This window comes from Quercus robur, chromosome 8 (assembly GCF_932294415.1).
Source record: "Quercus robur chromosome 8, dhQueRobu3.1, whole genome shotgun sequence".
In the NCBI taxonomy this organism is placed as follows: Eukaryota; Viridiplantae; Streptophyta; class Magnoliopsida; order Fagales; family Fagaceae; genus Quercus; species Quercus robur.
This window is the reverse complement of record NC_065541.1, coordinates 18,745,434-18,766,897: the sequence shown is the minus strand read 5'-3', so window position 1 is coordinate 18,766,897 and position 21,464 is coordinate 18,745,434. Positions and strand designations below refer to the sequence as shown.

The window sequence follows — 21,464 nt, the reverse complement described above, 5'->3', positions numbered from 1 at the left end:
TGCATAACATTTAAACTTCACTTTTGTATGGTATATAGGATTAATATCAATACTGTGCTCATTATCAATGTGGTCTACCATCTTCAAAGGCATATCCTCATGAGACCAGACAATGTTCAAGTAATAACCACAAAAAAGGATTAAATTCTCGAATGAAAAGGAAATTAACAGTTACGGTTAAAATAAAAACTAAGGAGTAATAAATTACACAAGCCTCTGCCACAGAAAAAAAATATATTATTTGTGCCTTATCTAAGTAAGATTGAAAAAAAAATGTAAAAAGCATACGCTACTAAAAAGACAGTGCACAGAAGGTCTATTATCTTTAATTATTACATAAACTCATCCTTTAGAGCCTCTTTTACTGATAGAAACACAATATTAGCTTCTTTTATTTTATTTTATTTTTTATTTATTTTATAATTTTGAATCCATTAAAGTTTCAAATGAAAGATGTAACCCTAAAACTAAAAAATTGACCTCAGCACAAGACAGTGAGAGAGCTGAGTGAGAGGTCGCCGACGAGAGTCTTCTGCCGCCGATGAGATGTGCTTGTTGCTAGTGGAGTGAGGATTTGGGGTTTGTATGTTTGGGTGTGAAGGAGAGTGAGAGTGTGTTCTGGTAAGTGAGAGTGAGAAGTGAAAGTGACAAATAAAGTTGAATCTTTTGTGTTTTTAGTACCGTGGAACCCGAGCCATATTCGAGTTATAGAAACTCGGGCACACACTAACACAGTACTCGAGTCCTAGAAACTCATAGTGGCATTTTTTAATCCCAAATGCCAGCTCAGCCTGTGCCATGGTGACAGAACTTCTAGAAACTCAAATACTAAAAAAGTGGTAGATCACTAATTAGTTCCGAAATAGTGCTCAATTGCTAAATTTTTTTAAAAATGGTGGTATTTGACCATTTTTACCGGTAATAGTTAGTGATAATTATACTTACAAACTATATATATATATCATACAAGAACAGAAAAAGGCGGCGGCGGAAGGGAATGATTAATTAGTAAAAACTCTCCACAGTACAAAAGAATCTTTCAAGTGACACTATGACACGCAATAATTATAAAAATGAAATTTTCTCTTCACAAAAACTTTATTATTATATTTTTTTGGGTTCTAATGTAAGTAAGTCTTTCGTGTTATTCACTAATTCAAACACGAACGTAATTAAGGTCCTATTTGGTATGTGAATTTAAACATATGTTTTTAGTTTTAAAATAATATTACACTTATTTTCACATATTTTTTCACCTGCACATATTTCCAAAAAACTAAAAGCTGTTATTTAAACACACGTACCAAACGGACCTTAAATTTCTAAGTTGCTAAATGTAACATCACCATAACCTAACACACAAAACACGTGGCATGCTATCTTGACTTCCATACGTGCATGCTACATCTTAACAACTTCTTCAGGGCTGCTCTACGTAGAGTTCAGGTGGTCAAAGGGCCTCCCTGACTTGGAAAAAACATACCATTATTATTTATAAATTTTAAAAATTTATGATTTTTTTTTAATTTTTAAAAAACTTTATGATCACCCTAAAATTTTTTTAGGTAATATAATTAAATTCTAGAAAAAAATTTGGCAACAAGTATGGTTGTAGATTAAAGTTACAACTTTATTCAATATATATATTTTTTTATTAAATGTGAATTTTAACAAATCTACCATTTAACTACATTTTCATTTTAAATCCTTCATACTTGCAGCATTTCAAGAATATAAAAGATCAATAGATATGTCGTCAATCAAATATTTAAATTTCTAGTTTTTGTAATTTAAAATTATACATAAAAAAAAATTTTATGGATTGAATGACAAATAACATCTGATTTGCATGAAATTTTAATGTGTTTTAAGAATATAGAGTGTAATCATTAATTAGATTTTCAAAATATGTAACAGTGTTAATTTATTTAGTGAGAGTGACTACAACAAAGTTTGTAGCCAAATTTTATTTTTAAACTTTGGTCTCCTTAACAATAGATTAGGTCCTTACAAAAAAATTAGGTCCTTACAAAAAAATAAAAGTCCAAAAAAAATTTTATTTAACTAAACTTTTGAAGAGATTTAACTTGCAATATTGATAAAGAGATTATTATGTAATGATTTCAAAATAAAAAGATTTGTAGAAAGAAATTGTAAAATTTTATATATTTGCGTTTAAGTGTGTATGTTTTTTTTGGTCAATATATGAAATTATCTTTTTATTAAATTTTGTATAATTTAAATTTCTTAAATACAACCTTCAAAAAAATTCTTGAAGCCGTCACAATGTAGTGTCAATACATATATAATAAAAAACAGAAAAAGGTGGCGGCGAAGGGAATGATTAATTAGTAAATACTCTCCACAGTACAAAAGAATATTTCAAGTAACACTGTGGCACGCAATAATTATAAAAATGAAATTTTCTCTTCACAAAATATATATATATATATATATATATATATATATCATAAAAAACAGAAAAAGGTGGCGGCGGACGGGAATGATTAATTAGTAAAAACTCTCCACAGTACAAAAGAATCTTTCAAGTGACACTATGGCCCGCAATAATTATAAAAATGAAATTTTCTCTTCACAATATATATATATCATAAAAACAGAAAAAGATGGCAACGGACGGGAATGATTAATTAGTAAAAACTCTCCACAGTACAAAAAAATCTTTCAAGTGACACTATGGCCCGCAATAATTATAAAAATGAAGTTTTCTCTTCACAATATATATATATATATATATATATATATATATATATATATATCATAAAAACAGAAAAAGGTGGCAACGGACGGGAATGATTAATTAGTAAAAACTCTCAACAATATAAAAGAATCTTTCAAGTGACACTTTGGCCCGCAATAATTATAAAAATGAAATTTTCTCTTCACAATATATATATATATATATATATATATATATATCTCATAAAAACAGAAAAAGGTGGCAACGGACGGGAATGATTAATTAGTAAAATCTCTCCACAGTACAAAAGAATCTTTCAAGTGACACTATGGCCCGCAATAATTATAAAAATGAAAATTTTTCTTCACAATATATATATATATATATATATATATATATATATATATATCTCTCTCTCTCTCACATAAAAAATAGAAAAAGGTGGCGGCGGAAGGGAATGATTAATTAGTAAAAACTCTCCACAGTACAAAAGAATCTTTCAAGTGACACTATATGGCACGCAAATTATAAAAATGAAATTTTCACTTCACAAAAACATGGGAAAAGAAATTAAAAACTTTGACATTATTCTAATGTAAGTTAGTCTTTCATGTTATTCACTAATATATTCAAACACGTAAGTTTCTGAATGTAACATCACCATAACCTAACACACAAAACTGTGGCATGCTAACTTGACTTCCATACATGCACGCTATATCTTAACAACTTAGTCTGGTAAAAAATAATATCCTGCTTAATGGTCTTGGCAGTTGACACCAATGGCATGGCATGCTTGGAAATTAATTAATTAGAATTTCCTCTCTGTGGCCACCGCTGCATGTATTGTTACTTGTCAATCGCCTCTCTATTTGCAGCCAAGGCATGTCGACGAGGAAAACAAAACAAGCCGCATCAAAAAGTCAATGTTTATGGCCCGTGGTGAGAAAAACACGTATTGCGTGCAAGACATATATATATAGACACAGAAATGAAAGAAAAACGATGGATTGGTGGGTCATGGATTCCTGGGTGGCTCTTTTATCTCTATATATAAATACTATATAAAATAATATATTTTATTTTTTGGAGCAAAGAAGCTATTGAGTCCCTTCGAATTAGGTCTATATTGTATGAACTATGAAGTGAGAGTCAATTAGTTCCAGCCATGCAAAATGTGTATGGTGCACACGGCTCACCCCATCCCTCAAGCTCAGGGCTTTAAAAGGCTTTTTACCGATTAGACTTTAGAGTCCAAGTTCATATAAGGGACAAGCAACTTTCTTTGTTTGGGCGATTAGAGTCCAAGTTCATATAGGGGACAAGCAACTTTATTTGTTTGGGCGATATGGGATTCAAACCAAGATTTGATTCTCCCTCGTTTCATTCCACTTAATTAAGATGCCTTTTGATTGGGTCCTCACAATGCACTCTCTTAAGGGCCGCATATCCCTGTGTGGGACCTACCCACCACTAAAGCAGGCAGGCATAGTTGGACATTTCTTCGCGCCCCAACTCATCACTAGCAAGATATTATCCTCTATGAGAGTGATGGTTTCATCCTTCAAGATTTGAAAAAGCATCTTATCAATCAGAGCCCAAAACCTCCTTATAAGAGTATCAACATTGGTGGAGTTAATTTTTTAGCTATTTAGCACCACAAAAAGCTATTTTATTTATTTTACCTACTCACTTTACAAAACATCCAGTATCAGTGGATCTATTTTAACTTTCAACATAATAAAATAATATAAATATCACAATAAAATAAACATTATAATAACCGTGTAAATGCACAAACAATATATAGTAGTGTGAATGCTTTTAGCACCACCAACGGTGGATACTCTAATAAGGCACAATAAGTCAATAACTCTCACTGCCTTGGCAAGTTGGGACTCAATTGGGATTTGGATTTCTCTCATTACCTCACCTCACGGTCTTTTGGTTGCGCGCCCACAGTAGCTCACACCTTGTTATTTCAATTGGTGACAATAGTACTTTAACAATGACATCTTTTTGGTAAAATTTAGAAACTCGGTAGATCATGAGCCCATGACCACTGACCACTCCACCTCATTCTTACAAAAAAGATAATTCCATTTGAACCTTATTGGTGAGATTAATAATCCCTTATCTCACTTTTTGTATTTTACAATAAGCTTCACTAATCATGGTGTGCCACGTTTTTTATTTTTTATTTTTAATTTTAAGGAAAGTCAAGTAAATACATAACAAGTTGTAATTAATAAAACACAAAATTTACATTAAGCGGTGAGTATGAATTATTTAAATAAATGAATCACACAGGAAATGGAAGGAAATGATAAATTAGTAAAAACTCTTCAAATTACTAATTAATCCTTCATGCAAAAGTGATAGAAATGGGAAATTAGTCTTCAAAAAACACATGGGAAAGGAAGTTAAAAGTAAAAATTGTGACATTCTAACGATTAATGTTACATACACAAAAAATTACACAATAATATATGAGTTGACAATTTTTTATTGGTTTCATCTAAACTCATGACATTACTTTTTTTTATTTACCTTTAACATTAGCATATGTCAAAATTTTTATGTCTATAAATAGGGGTGAAGGGGAGATGGGCCCCTTGACTTTTCAAAAATCCTCCCCCACTCTTGTATTTTTGGTAAAAAACATATAATTTTGGACATAAATTTAAATAATAGCCCTCTAGATTTTTACTAAAAACATGTAATGCATTTATAATTTTATATAGTTGACTAATGCATTTTTGTTCTCTCTAATTACTCTTATAGCGTACATAACTTATTAAATCAAAGTATATTTAATGTATACTATACGAAATTTAATTATATTTTAGGGTAAACTACGTATTTGGTCTATAACCTTTACACTATTTTTCAATTTGGTCACTAATCTTTCAAATGTATCAATTTAGTCTCTAATATTTTGGTATTGTATCAAAATGGTCCCTACTATTAAGTGATGGATGAAAAAATGCTGACGTGATTAACGGTCAAAATAAAATATTTGTTTAATGCCATGTAAGACTGCCACCTGAATTGCCATGTTAATGTTACATAAAATTTTTCTTAAAAAAAAAAAAATCCATCCAGCTTAGTGAGTAGCTCACGTCCAAACACCTGACGCTCAATTAGGATCAAAATCCCTAACATAGTAGCACGAAGCACTAGGAAGCAGCAACTTCAATATCAAAATCCCTAATATAATAGAAGAGATTGGTGATTTAGCTCTCATGGCAGGGATACCCAATGGTGAAGACTGGTGGCAAAACACGACTTGACGCTGATCTACTGGTGGTGCAAACAACTTTTCAAAAATGATTGTGCATACGAATGACTTTTTGTAGTTGAGAACACAGATGAGATCCAAAGGAAAATATAGAGAACTCCTCTCTTAAGATCCATCTCGATAGGGTATGGTTCATTGATTTGCATTAGCAGAAAATTTACAACATTTTTCTTGTAATTAATCAATTTGATGGGGACGAAGTTAAAAAAAAAAAAAAGTGAATGACTGCATTGTCAAAATCTAAACCTGATTGGTGAGCCTTGAGATAATATCACTAAATTCTAACATGGTAGGCCAAAGTGTGTAGTTTTCACACACAGCAAGAGAGAGTCTTAATTTGGGTGCCAGAGTCCAGATTCATGCCACTTGAGATTCGTTTTTTATTTTATTTATTTTGTTTTTTTATTTAGTTTAATTTAGTCTAGGTGGCATGATAGTTGTATAAAAATTATTTTTTAATTTTAGTTGTTAGCCAGGACTATATTTTTCATCTATCACTTAATGATAGAGACCATTTTGACACACTACTAAAAAATTAGAGACTAAATTGACACATTTAAAAGGTTAGGGACCAAATTGAAATATAACGTAAAAGTTAAGGACCAAGCATATAATTTATCCTATATTTTATTTTTATTAAATTAACTTGTATATTTTTTGACATATCAAAACTTACTTCTTTTTTTCCCTAAAGATATAAATTAAGACTTACTTTTTTGATGTTAAAACAAAATTACAAACATTCTTTATGTATAAATAATAAATAAATAGGTAACATATATATGTATATGTGTCTGTGATTATTTGGATTTCATTCTTATTATACATTTAGCTTGGCCCTGGAAAAAAAAATCTGGCTGCGTTGCTCTCTCTATATATTCTTCTAATGTATGTTAGTCTTTCATGATATTCACCAAGTGAATTCAAACACGGAAGTTCCTAACACATACAAAACTGTGACATGCTATCTAGACTCCAAACTTGCATGCACAACTTATTAAACAACCTCATTAAAAAAAAATCTCTGCTTATTGATGTTGAGACCAAAGGCATGGCATGCTTTTAGAATTGGACATTGATTTCATTATCCTCAGCGTGGTCAAAAGTTTATTGTTATTTTTCGTTACGCCTCATGAATTCGCCGCCAGGGCATGACTTTGATGCGGAAACACAGCCGCGTGCGCACGCTGTAAGCCTGTAACAAACAAAAGTCAATTTTTTGGCCTTTGGACACTGCGGTGAGCAAAACGTGCGTCTGAGAGAGAGATACATATTTCCTACTTGAAAAGATTTCCTTATTAAATGCAATAAATATACATATTCAAATTTGAATATTCAACAAATCAACGTGCATTCAAATTTGTATCCTCGTTTCCAAATAGGAATTGAAAACAGTGAAACTAAAGAAGTTAAGGCGGCTGGGGTAGGTGGTTCTTGAATCTTTATAAAAATAGTTCCCTCGCCAGTCCACACAAAACTAAAGAAGTTTTGTCTCTCTTAGCCAGTTTTTTTCCAAAAGCGGCTATGGAGTCCCTTAGAATTAATTCGCTCTTTTCTTCTTTGGTTCTTTTTGTTCTTGTTTCTAGTCCTACTTTGAGTTCCGCAGCTTCCCTCGGAATCAACTATGGTCAACTTGGAGACAATCTTCCTCAGCCCACAGATGTTATTCCTCTCATCAACTCCATTGGTGCAACAAAGGCGAAGCTTTACGATGCAAATCCTCAAATTCTTAGTGCATTCGCCAACACCGGCATCGAATTCATGGTTGCAATTGGCAACAATTTATTATCATCGATGAGTGATCCACAGCAAGCCTTGACATGGGTGAAATCGAATGTTCAAACATACTTGCCGGCAACGAAGATTACCGGCATCATGGTAGGTAACGAAGTGTTAACTTTGAACAATGCTGAGTGGAGCAACAATCTGGTTCCAGCCATGAAAAGCGTGTATGCTGCACTGGTTTCTTTAGGATTAGACAAGAGTATCAACGTAACTACCGCACACTCTCTCGACATCATGGAATCTACTTATCCTCCATCTGCTGGAGCCTTTAAACAAGACTATAAGGTATATATGCAAGCAATCTTGAGCTTTCACGTGCAGACAGGCTCACCTTTCTACATCAATATGTACCCCTTTTTTGCATACAAGAGTAGCCCAAGTGAAATTGATATTAATTATGTTCTTTTTGAGCCAAATAACGGGTTTGTGGATCCAACTACCAAGCTCGTATATGACAACATGTTATTTGCACAAATTGATGCGGTTTATTCTGCGATAACTTTGTTGGGGTATAAGGGGATCTCAATTTGTGAGTCAGAGACTGGTTGGCCATCGAAGGGAGATGCTGATGAAGTTGGTGCTACACTTGATAATGCAGCCAAGTACAATAGCAATTTGATAAAGATGGTTGCTGAAAACAAAGTGACACCATTGGGGTCGGATTTAGACATATATATTTTTGCATTGTTTAACGAAAACATGAAGTCTGGACCAACATCCGAGAGAAATTTTGGATTGTTCCAACCCGATAAAATGCCAGTGTATTCCGTTCGACTCACTGATGGAATTACTGTTAGTTCTTCTGCTGTTAAAAGATATAATAGTCTTATATTGTTATTCTTCTGCATAGCATCAATTGCAATTCTCTAGAGGCAATTGGATTGATAAAGAATGTAGAAGGTCAAAGTATATGAATACAAATTCTAAGGCTGATTAGTTTGTTAGTATTTTTTACTCTTTATTTTTTGGGGGAGAGGATGAATAGAAATTAAGTGTAGGTTATTGCTTTTTGATTATTGTTTAAGTTGTGGTTGTTTATACTTTATATTCAATTTCTCTTTCTCGGTTTTACTTTCGTTGTCTCTTTTGCTTTTCTATAGATTTCTACAACTACAACCTTTTTAAAGTTTAAACCAACTAGTTAAAATTACCTGCAGGGACTAAGAATGTAATTTGTCTAATTCATTCCACTAATCCGAAAGTCTTTGTCCTTTCTATACTAGTTTGAACCCTTTTCCATTATGTGACTTGGGCTCACCCGTGACTAACATTCAAATTGATATTATTGACTAATCCTACTTTAAAAAAATAAACACAAGCGAAAAAGACAAATTCAAGTCTTTTAAAACAAAATCATCATGCAATGAATATAAACTTCGGAAGTGTTGGAATATACATGTGTGAATAGTGTGATTAGGAGATTTGTAGCATTGTAAAGTCTTGTATTGGATACTAATGAGAAGAATTACTAATTATATATAATAAAATTTGGTTCAAGTTCATTGGTTTAAGCTTTTGGATCAAATGATATCTCTATATATCATACAAACGGGGTGTTAATCCTTAGGTTGTTGGCGGGAAAAATAGGTAACTAGCATTAATTTCCTAACTATTTAGTTAGTAGTTAAGGTTTCAAAACTATTTATTTTTATAGCATCTCGAGTCTTTTAAACTCGATTTTGGGCAATAACTCGACCATAAAACACTCGATTTCTATGCACTAATTTCTTCCAACGTGGCATAGTTTTCCACGTGGGTAGACAGAAATCGAGTCTCTAAGACTCGATTTCTAAGGGTTATACGTAGACCCAAGTCAGTGAGAAAAAAAAAACCAGAAACAGAGAGAGAACAGTGAGGAACCAGAACGTTCTGGGAAGAAAGCAGAGAGAAAAAAAAAAAACCAGAAACAGAGAGAACATCAGGGAAGAAATCAGAGAGAAAAAAAAAAAAAAAAAAAAAACAGAAACAGAGAGAGATCGGAGTGGGTCGCGCGAGCCCAGGCAGAGCGGCGCCTGGGTCGCGCGAGCTTGGGTCTCGCGAGACCCAGGCCGCGCGCTGCCTGGGTCTCGCCTGGCGCCGCGCTGCCTGGGTCTCGCGTGCTTGGGTCTCGCGAGACCCAGGCCGCGCGCTGCCTGGGTCTCCCCTGGGCTCGCGCGACCCAGGCGCCGCTCTGCCTGGGCTCGCGCGACCCACTCCGATCTCTCTGTTTCTGTTTTTTTTTTTTTTTTTTTTTTCTCTCTGATTTCTTCCCTGATGTTCTGGTTCCTCACTGTTCCTCACTGATTTGGTTTTATGTATAACCCTTCTAAATCAAGTCTCTAAGACTCGATTTCTGTAGTTATTTCCCAAAATCGAGTTTAAAAGACTCGAGATGCTATAAAAATAAATAGTTTTGAAACCTTAACTACTAACTAAATAGTTAGAAAATTAATGCTAGTTACCTATTTTTCCCGTTGTTGGCTCTCAACTGTGTTTTAAAATATAATAATAAAAAATTAAAAAATTAAATAAATATAAAAATAAATCTCATTCCACTCATCCAAAAGAAATTGTCCTTCATAGACTAGTTTGAACCCTTTTCCATTGTGTTAAGACTTGGGTTCACCCGTGACTAACATAAGAATAAAAATAAAGGACCCGGATTTCCTCCAAACCAGTTTGGAGGAAATCCTCCAAACTGGAACAGCTGTCACTTAATGCAATTGACACTTAAGCTTGGGTCATGTGCGTTGCACATGACTCATTTTAATTGAAGAGTTGCTAACCCTAACAGTGTTAGCCAAATTTTCTTCTCAGACATACACTTTTACACAGCCTCACGCCTCTCTCTCATCCCCTCCACCTTTGTCTTGGTTTTCTCAGCAAACTCAGATCGGCGAGCTCTTGTGAGGCGGAATCTACGGCGGCCACACCTCTGTTTTTCTCCGAACCTCAGACCGGCAAGAGAATCCGGCCACCCACTGCACATGGCCAGCCTCTCTCCTCTCTCTTTCTCTCTTATCCCTTCTCCCAAACCAACAAGAGAATCCGGCCACCCACTGCACACGCCGTTCCTCCACCGATTCCGCCCCATCCCTTCTCTCTCTTTGCCATTCCCATCTCTTCGCCGCCAAGGACCACCGATCCTACCACCAATCTTTTCAAGGCTCCGATTTTTATAAGAGAGCAAATTGAAATCTCTTCTCCCACTTGACAACATCTGTTCTGCAACATCATCTTCACCCTTAATCGATAAAGGTCCGATTTTTTTTTTTAATTTTTTTTTATCTTAACAGATTTTGCTTATTCATTTGGTTTTGGTTTTGAATTTTTTTTTTTTTTTTTTTTTTTTTTTTTTTTTTTTTTTTTTTTTGCGTTGAATCTTAGGGTTTCAAAAAGGGGTTTTTGGCTGATTTTTCCTGGTATTAGAAAGAATAGTTTGGTTTTTCCTTAAATTCTATATATACATTTTTGATTGAGTTTATGAACCACTCTTGTTCCTATTCAAATCCACCGGTGATTATTGTTTCTTTAAAGTTTGGTTATATTAATGAGGCTTTGAGTGTTTCTTCTGTGAGACCGGCGGCTGCTGCACGTGGCCACCGTAGATTCCGCCTCACAAGAGCTCGCCGGTCTGAGCTTGCTGAGAAGACCAAGACAAAAGTGGAGAAGATGAGAGAGAGACGTGAGGCTTGAGGCTGTGTATCAGTGTAGTCTGAGAAGAAAATTTGACTAACGCTGTTAAAGTTAACAATTCTTCAGTTAAAATGAGTCATGTGCAACGCACATGACCCAAGCTTAAGTGTCAGTTGCATTAAGTGATAGCTGTTCCAGTTTGGAGGATTTCCTCCAAACCAGTTTGGAGGAAATCCGGGTCCAAAAATAAATCTCATTCCACTCATCCAAAAAGCTGTCCTTTTTAGACTAGTATGAACCCTTTTTCATTATGTCTAGACTTGGGCTCACTGCGCTCACCCGTGATTAACAATTCAATTTGCTATTATTGACTATCCTACTAAAAAAAAAAAAAAAAAACCAGCAAAAAAGACTATTTCAGGCCTTGTAAAAAAATTCTAAAAAAAAAAGGTCCTTTAAAACGAAATCAACATGCAATGAATATAATATATACATGTGAATAGTGTGATAATTATAAAGTCCCACATTAGATACTAATGAGAAGAATTACTGGTTAAAATTTTGGATCAAGTGTCACAATATGAGTACATGTTATATTATCCTCTTAATTATCTATTGAAGAGAAGTTCAAAGACATTTTTTTTTTTTTTTTGAAAATATTGTTGTTATTATTCTCTTGAAAGGATGATTTGTAAGGTTGAATTTTATCAACCATCTTGTTGGGTTTATTCCGTACCAAATTTGCTTGTATTTTAGCAATTAGTAACCTTGTATTTAGGTGAGAATCATGTAAGGGTAGTGAGTGAGAGAGTGTGAAAAAATGCTCAAGATTGTGCAAGGATGCAGAGACTCGTGACTGGAACTTGTAGGTGACTCGCAACTGGCAAGTCGCCAAAGCTGGCACACGTGTGAAGCATGCAGGGGACCTGAAGAGTCATGTCAGCTGTTGCACTACAGGACAAAAGTCCCAGGCTGGCTAGGCCGTTAGCTTGCGGCTTGAACTCGCGACTCAGTCTAGTCGCGAGGCCAAGTTGTCAGACCACTCTGTATAGGAAAAATTGACTCTTCACATTCCTTTCTCACCCCATTATATATAGACCCTTATACCCACGAAATGTAGAGAGCTTCCAGAGAGAATTTTGAGAGAGAAATCTTAGAGAAAAACAAGATTGATTCATCCACAATCTTCACATAAAAACTCTTCAAATTCCTCTACTCTCTTCCTCTCTATTGTTAAATCCTTAAGAGGTATATTACCAAAACATTTTCTCACCATACTCATATCTGTGAGAAGGCTGTTTGGTGCTTTGGGAAGCAGTTAAGAAGAGACCAATTTCATATTGGTTGATGCTATGGTCAAGTAGCGGAATCCGGTAAGCTAAAGAAGAAATAGGTTTGGCGTAACCTCGTTGCAATAGGAGCTTGAAGAGCTTAGGTACATTGGGTAGATTAGGTTTAAAGGGTCTTCTACTGTTCATGTATCCCAACTACATTCTTTAGTGGATTATTTACCGCTTGGAGGGCGACAGAGAGATTTTACGTCGAGGGCTTCAGTTTCCTCTTCGATAACACATCGTGTGTTGTCCTTGTGTTTGCATCTCTCTTCCCTTAATCTTTGCCATTTAATTTTTGTTGTGGATGTGATTTTATTTGGTTTAGATTGTTTATCAATTCTGTATTAAGCTTATGTTCATATTCCGCACATTAATTGTTTGATATTAAGTTTGAATTGGTAATTTGTAAATTGGGATTTAATCGTTTAAGGTGTTTTATACACTTATTGAACTTTCAATTGTATTGTTTAACACTAAATTTGTCTTTGGATTCAAGATGGTTTCATGAAATCATCTTTTTAAGAGTCAATTTTAGTAGGTTTTTGGCTAAGTAGGGTAATATGCACGGTAAGAGTTAAGAAACAATTTTATTTATTAAAGAAGAATCATCAGTTCAAAAAACATTTTGGCACTCTTTGGTTTGATGGCCGTAAAATATTTTCAGGAGAATAATTTTTAGAAAAGAAATTATTTTCAAGTATATGGTAATGTTCTTGGAAATACTTTAGAATATATTTTTAAGTGTTTGGTTGTGTTCCTGAAAATGCTATGGAAAATATATTTTCTCATCTCCTAAGTCCCAAGCACAAATATAATAAAAAGTGGAGAATTTTAGATTAAAAAAAATATATATTCTTGATCAAAGACCTGCAATGCCAAGCACCAGTGACCATTGGCCACCGATGGTGGTGGTTGGCCATCATATACCGAAGATGTTAGTGGTGGGGGAGGGGGGGGGGGGGTGGTAGACAATAGATGAATAGGGGATGGCAGTTCAATTGATAAGTTTTGGGTGAGGTAGAAAATTGTTTACGGAAAATGAAATCGTAAACTAATTTTTGTCATAAGTGCTTTTATTTTACGGTCAATCGAAACACCAAAATTTTACGTTGCCTAAAACACCTATAAATGTGGAAAATATTATTTGAAAATCAACTTCCATCGAACCAAACACAGATTCAACGTGAACTATTTGCTAACTTAGCATTGTCAAGTCAGACACCACAAAATGAGAAATCATCACTTCAAAAGATGATTTTACAAAAGGAGTGTTTACTAAATAATTTGAAAAGAGCGCTGATTTTACCATCGTAGTTAACTCATTTTCACGCTATTCGTGTTATCAAAGCACTAGAATGGGGGAGCGATTCTTTTCCTCATTTTTAAACATGATTTTATGACAATTACGAGGTTGGAAGAAAGAAAAACAAACAGCAGAATATATTGCCTATGCTCGACAGTTTCTACTTTATTTATATATTTCTGTTTCTTTCCTGTACATCAACCAGTACTCTACATTGCCATCGTGACTGGGAATAGCCTATCCAAAAAAGTATAAACACCCCCTCCTAACAGAAGTGCACCACTGAAAAAACAACCAATGCAAAAGCCATATCAGAAACAACGAAACAGCAAGAAATCTGATCAATGAGAAAACAGCTTGCGAAGGATGTGTGATAGTTGCACATCATTTTAATGTGCTGATTATGAAGTGGGTTGAGTGACATTTATGGAGTGATTAAGGGGTTGTAACAGTGTCTACCACCAGTCTTGTGAACATGTGACTGATGACAGAGGTGAATGAGTATTACCCATTATGAGAAGTAAGACAATAAGATGAACCCAAGAACTACCTGATTGGGTTGATCCATGCTGAGAACTTGCGGAATGAAAGCAGGCTCTGCAAATATCTTAGCATTAATATTTGCTAAAAGAAATTTCGAACAGGACAGTGTCTTAGTATGATTTGAATAATTCAAAAGTGTAGTACAGATGCAACGAGTTACTATAGATATATGGTTCAAGGCATTTGCCAGAATTATGACCTCATATGCTGGCATACACGTTTGTGCATGACATCAATGTCTTCTTCTATTATTTATTTATTTATTATTATTATTTATAATTATGATATCAATGTCAGAAAACTCAGAATGATGATGGAAGCTTTTGCTTGTCCTTCCACACATGCACTAGAATTGAAATGACTTATCCAATGAAGAAAGCATATTACCTGCAATGCTCCAGCGAAAGAAGCAGCAAGAAGCAGAGGAGCAACATAGCCAGTTGTGTATGTCAAAAGTAGGCTGCCTCCTACAACTGGATCCTGTTAATGTAAGTGTCCTGTTATTGAACAAATTTAAAGATAAAACTGGCTAACAGTAAACAAATAATCAATGTGCAGTACATTTTGAGTAAAGTCCTTGTTCTTTTTTTCTTTTTTCTTCTTTGACATATTTGCATGTTAAAGAGAGGGATAAGATTATTCATCTCAAATAGTAACATATTACATATATCTTCTATTGCCTCAAGTAACATAAGAGGTTATTGAGAGAATCAAAATGAACTTAAGAATCTCCACCAAATCAAGAGGTTCTTCCAAGGAGTAAAAAGACCCTCAGTAACCCTTCCACTTGCATCAGCTTGAAAGTTGGTCTTCCTAAGCAATACTGAAGCAGCGCTTAGACTCATAACTCTTATCACTAGTCTATGAGCTAATGAATCTTAGTTCAGTTATGCTAAACACATAGAAATATGGCAAATATGCAAAAAGGACACTTAAGGAATAATCACTAGCTTCCTCAATGTGTGTATGTGTGAGAGAGAGAGAGAGAGAACAAATACTAACCATGCGAGACCACCATAGTATATCTACAGTCTGAAGGATCAAAGCATTAAAGAAAATTATAGAATAATGAATTTCAAAGTACCTTGGATGTAGCCACATATCCTAGCAGAGTGGCCAACACTGGTGTACTGCAAGGGGAGGCAGCTAAAGCAAACGTAAGCCCAGCTAGATATGCTTGCACACCTAACATGTCAAATTTATTCAACTTTGAAACTTGTAAGAGTATTTAGACATTTAGCAATTACTTGAATAACTAGGGGAAAGTTAAAGGCCGATTACTTGTTGGGAAGTTGGCAGCTGCAGCACGGGGATCAAAATTGTTAAAAAGCGAGGGGAGCTGTAATTCAATTATCTGCAAAATTAGACATAGGATGAGCACATAAAAAGAAAAAAGGTAGCGTCAGGAAAGAGCTGAGTCAAACAAAGTCTTCTAAGAGGTTAAACTATCAAATTCTATTATCACATCTCAAAAACATTGAAGCTGTTTTGAAGGATTATTTCCTAAACTTGATCACTTCACTAAAAATTTATATAAACAACATAATAATACTATATCTACAAATGCCTTTTCAAAGACTAAAGTGGTTCGACAAGTAATCAAGCTAAGCTAGCAAATATTATGAGGCAGTAGGACTCAAAATACTATAAAAACATGAATCAATACCTCAAGGAGATTTAGACCCATAAGAACAGCTAAACCAGAGGCTCCCAAAGGTAATCCCTGCCCTATCTGTCCATATGCCTTTCCAGCAAATGAGGCTGCTATGCCTAGGACTGCTAGAGTGGTTGCTAATCCCAATGCAAATGCAATGGAATCCCCAACGATCTGGTCAGGGAGGGGGGCAAAAACACATATTAATGATCAGATGAAATACAATAGAGTTGCAATCACATAGGTAGGTAAAAAAGATCAATACTAATAAACGTAAATAAAAGAGAACAGGAAAATTTTAATATAAAGAAATTTTTTTTTTTTTGATAGTTTCAATGGTGGTGGGGGGATTTGAACCCTAGATGTTTTTGTTGGAAACATCAGGAGGTGCCAATTGAACTATAAGATTCTTGGCATTTAATATAAAGAAACATAAGTATTAGAAGACATGTTATCTTGCTTAAAAAGCTTGATTAACTAGAAGATTAATCAGTGTTCTCAAAAGATATTAAAAAAATTGCTAATGACAATTAAATTGAGGTCTCTGATGGAGATTTACTTGTAAAGTGCTGATAATAAACGTTTTCATTCTCAACTGTTTCTTTTCATCCTTTCCATCAATAACAACTAAGAAACCAACAATATACTTGGCTGTCTAATCAACTAGAAAAAGAAATATTTATCTACGTATGGTCATTTGTTAATTCTAGGTGTTGGGTGAAAATAACTAGAATTAACCTAACAGGCATAACTTGTCATCATATTTCTTAGCTAATTTCAATATTTCAGCAATGATCCAAAGATTCTACACAACACACAACTAGTGTAACAAAGTAATATAAGGAAAAATGTGAATCAAGGTAACTCATTTAGCAAGCCATACCTCTGCTCTACTTTTTCCAGAACCAAATGCTCCTGTTTCATTTCAACCAATCCAGAAATCAACATAAAATATTAGAAGATGCAAACTTATGACTATGCACCATTCAAAGAACAAAATTTCCATGAGATCTGCAATATAAAATGCTCACCAATGTAACCAAGGGTCAGTGGCAAGACACTTAGTGTACAAGGAGAGAGGCTGGTTACAAGCCCTGCCCCAAAGATAACTGCCAAACTGTGACAACAATTAAGTAGTAAATGAAAGAAAATTCAGAATGCTTAGTAAATCTTTAAAATTAAAAAAATTAAAAAAATCAAACGTGAAGGAAAAGTGTAGGACTGAACCTAGTGAAACTGAGAGCTGATAACTGGTCTTGGACAGCCTCATTAGCCTGTTGTCCAGCTGAAAAGAGAAAGCCTCCAAACCAATCTCCCAGACCTCCATCAGCCAAATTATAAACAGAAGCAGCTCCTTCCTACAATTATTAAAAATATTTCTAGTTCCTGATATCGTTTACAAGAAGCATAACTTAAAAGCAGACTTAGTAAGATAGCACAATCTATATAACATGCAGACCAGTATTTAACCATCTGAGACATTAATTTTCAAACATTTAAATTGTAATTGGATAGGTTGGCATAAATTGAAAAGTTGGAAATTAAGCAGAGTGAAAAATTCACAAAATGTTATTACATATTAGTCACCAAGAAGAAATAATTTGGCAAGTCACACATAAAACCGTGTATAAAATGTATGAATGCAGTGCAAGGGCAAGCCCACCGACTACTGTTAGGAGGTCCCCACAAGAAGCAATGGAGGTTAAACTTGGCTCATAACAACTTGAGGCCAAAATCAACCCTAAACTAAAGTGGCAGAGAACACTAAAGAGTGACGTGTGCACTTATCTTATGTTTCTTATTATGTCATTTAGCAGAAAATATTCAAGGGCTATCAAATTAATAAATATGTGGTGAGAAATTTCATAGGGGTAAGTAAACTGACACGACATGCTTCCCAGAAATCTATTTGGCAAAGGAAAATTCATTAAATCCTTTCAACTTTCTTCTGGTTCATAATATTTATCAAAAAAAAAAAAACTTTCTTTTGGTTCATATTGTATGGAATTTCCTAAGCATCTCAATATAAAAAGATAATGAAGAAAACACCAGAAAGAGAGAGGGGAGAACTCATGAATTAGAGGAAATTATTGCAGAGAAAGACACAGCAGATTCTCACCAATAGATTCTCTGTACTTACAGCCCTTGCTGACTCGGTTGCAACCAAATTCACTGCTGAAACAGAAGAAATGAAAGAGAAATTCACCTGTGTAACCAACTAAACCAAACATCTATTTGCGAAGGCTATAATTCGATGAGAAGTTTGAAAGAAATGGGAAGGGGAACTAAGATATACAAATTCAGTATATATAATCTATACTTGAATTTTAATCTGATATAATAGACTTTTATGGAGAATGGAAATTTGGCAATCTGCTCTGCTTAGTGTCATCACACAAACATTAGGAATACAATAACTCATGCCTTGCTATTTCAATTGTTGAGGTTCAGGTAGTACTTTGACAAGTACAACTTTTTTTGGGGTAAAAGTGAGACACTTGGTAGGTCATGAACCCACGAGGCAACGACCAAATTCTCCAACTCATTCTTACAGGGTAAGGAGGTTCTATTTGAGCCATAATTCATTGGTGAGTCTAAATTGCTTAAACAAAGGAATCAAATTGTTAGAACTATAGTTAAATGATTAAATTCACAATTTCTTGATAGTTTAAGTTTTTGGGAGAATTAGTAATTTATCATGGTATTAAAGTAGGAGATCACGAGTTCGATCTCTGGCATTACTCTACCTCCCATTCAAAATGTTAAAATCTCACAAGTTGGGCACCACTTATTGACGGGGGGAGTTTAGGTCCACATATGAGAGGAAGTGTTAGACATATGGTTAAATAATTAAATTCACCATTTCTTAATAATTTAAGCATTTCAAAGAATTGGTAATTTATCACAAACAAACACAGAAAAGGGATACAAATGATAAATTAGTCTAAACTTTCCACATTATAAATGAATCTTTCATGTGACAAGCAATGATTATGGAAATGAGAAAATTCCTCTTTATGAAAACAAGAGAAAGAGAGGGAAAATAAAAAGATTACAAACTTATTACAGGGAAAAAAGTACTTATAGTAGCAACATATTTCACATAAAGCAAAGGGTAAAGGCCATTACCTGCAACAGCATTTACAAGTGTCGCAACTTGAAAGCTACTGTTTCCAACATTCTTTGACAAAACTAAACTATCTTCGTGATCATCCTCAGCTCTAGGAGGTCTATTAAGCATCTTTATGGGCACTATATATCTACCTTTACATTGAAATGTATAATTGAGAGGTTCATTTGTGTTAGATTGTAAATTTTATATTGAAAGACAAAAACAGACAAACATTTTATTCACAAATACAAATAATATTGTTAGTCATTCATGTTATTCACTAATAGAAACTATTCAAACACGTAAGCTCCTACTGTAAAATCACCATAACACTAACATTTTATTCACACAAAAAAAGCTATCTTGACTCCAAAAATGAAATTTTTCTATACGAAAAGAAAAAGTTCCATAAACCCACTTGAGATATCAGGTTTGGTGAATTTTGGCATTAGAAAGTTAGCTAACAACACCACTACCAAATACTGAAGGTAATATAAAGAAATATATATATATATATATATATATTTTTTTTTTGGGTTGAGTTTTTCCCATGTGGGCTCCACTAAACCTCCTAAAAATCCCAAAACTTTGGCGTGTAAAAAGAAGTTTTTTGAAGCGTGAAAGCCTCCAATACTATAATTTAAAAAACCCAATAGTAGAGAGAGAGAGAGAATGAAAAGTAAGAGAAAATAAGACACAATTGGCGCACCATGAGTGTTGCTTTTCCGGGCTTGCTTGCAGCTTGAAATTCTGCAAGAACTAATACCATAACTGCCGCAGTAATTTATAACCAAGCTCATCTGCAATAAGAAAACTGAATGAAACTTAAAGCTATGTTTGACGTTTAGCTAAGCCAAGGTTAATGAGAAATTTTTTTTTAAAAAAAAAACAAGACCCAAAAGAGAGAAAATATAGAAGGAATTTGCCAATGAGATAATCTTGAACGCCTTTTTATGGCGTAATTTTCTATTCATTGTTGCTCGATTTTCTCGGAAACCAAACAAAGTACAAAGGAATTTGCAGAGAGAGAGAGAGAGAGAGAGAGAGAGAGAGAGAGAGAGAGAGAGATTACTTTGAGTTTGGGAATTGGGAGTGTTTCGTCAAAAAGAGCGAAGATGAGCCGTTAATGCGGGTGAAATAATCTTGAACGCCTTTATAACGGTCCCCACAACACAAGATTTTTTTTTTTTTTTTTTGGTTTCTTTTGTGGTAAACAGAGGATTATTATTATTATCTATTATTTTTTGCCAAAATGACCGAATATTATTATTTACAGAAATATATATATATATATATATATATATATTAATTCACTACTATTTCAGAAATATGTAAGGATTTATCGGATTTTTTAAAAAACTAACTACAAAACCCAAACAATATCATTAATTAGCAAACGCTTCAAACTAATTTCGTTTATAACAATTCGAGTTTAGTGGACTCGATTTAGGAAAAACTGATGTGGAGAAAACATGGAAATCAAGTAAAACGAACTCGGTTTCCATGTACAGAAATCGAGTTCATTGAACTTGGTTTCCATGTATAGAAACCGAGTTCAATGAACTTGATTTCCATTGGACTCGGGAGATCGGAAGATGGAAAACTAGTGCCATGGTTTGGCTGCGTCTGCAGAAGATGGACTGGGTTTGCTGCGTCTGCAGAAGATGGACTGGGTTTGCTTGATCAGATAACGAAGTCTAGTGCCATCTAATGTTTGGCTGCGTCTGCAGAAGATGGACCTTATCAGATCGTCTTCTTATCAGATCGTGCTCAGAGAGCTTGTTGTTGGCAAATCAATTTCTTGTGGGTACATGATCGTTTTCCATGATCGTTTTTCATGGAAACCGAGTTCGTTGAACTCGATTTCCATGTTTTCTCCACCTCAATTTTTCCTAAATCGAGTCCACTGAGCTCGAATTGTTATAAACGAAATTAGTTTGAAACGTTTGCTAACTAATGATATTGTTTAGGTTTTGTAGTTAGTTTTTTAAAAAATCCGGATTTATCACTTTTTGGGTACTTGAGTTTTCCCAGATACTCGAATTCCATGAAATCGAGTTTTTTGAAAAAATAGCATTTAAATTTGCCGAAATTTTTTTGATGGAACTCGAGTACC

General features: G+C 34.3%; 2 protein-coding genes across 2 annotated transcripts; one reads left to right on the top strand and one right to left on the bottom strand.

Moving 5' to 3' along the window:
- The first annotated feature begins 7,360 nt into the window (after positions 1–7,360).
- On the top strand, positions 7,361–8,858 carry LOC126694892 (glucan endo-1,3-beta-glucosidase 11-like). Its single transcript, XM_050391426.1, has one exon. The coding sequence runs from the start codon at positions 7,527–7,529 to the stop codon at positions 8,655–8,657; it is 1,131 nt and encodes a 376-aa protein (XP_050247383.1). The 5' UTR covers positions 7,361–7,526; the 3' UTR covers positions 8,658–8,858.
- Positions 8,859–14,177: 5,319 nt separating this feature from the next.
- On the bottom strand, positions 14,178–20,471 carry LOC126695984 (cytochrome c-type biogenesis ccda-like chloroplastic protein; the record flags this gene model as incomplete). The annotated part of the gene is made up of 13 exons (XM_050392774.1): positions 14,178–14,321; positions 14,590–14,636; positions 14,970–15,062; positions 15,667–15,767; positions 15,864–15,936; positions 16,249–16,410; positions 17,120–17,151; positions 17,268–17,353; positions 17,464–17,594; positions 18,356–18,411; positions 19,366–19,500; positions 20,058–20,148; positions 20,421–20,471. Coding segments are annotated over 13 exons (1,131 nt in total), but the record flags the coding sequence as incomplete, so codon positions are not given.
- Between the last annotated feature and the right edge of the window lie 993 nt (positions 20,472–21,464).

Coding starts and splice junctions, on each gene's coding strand:
- LOC126694892 (XM_050391426.1), top strand. CDS start 7,527: ATGGAGTCCCTTAGAATTAATTCGCTCTTTTCTTCTTTGGTTCTTTTT.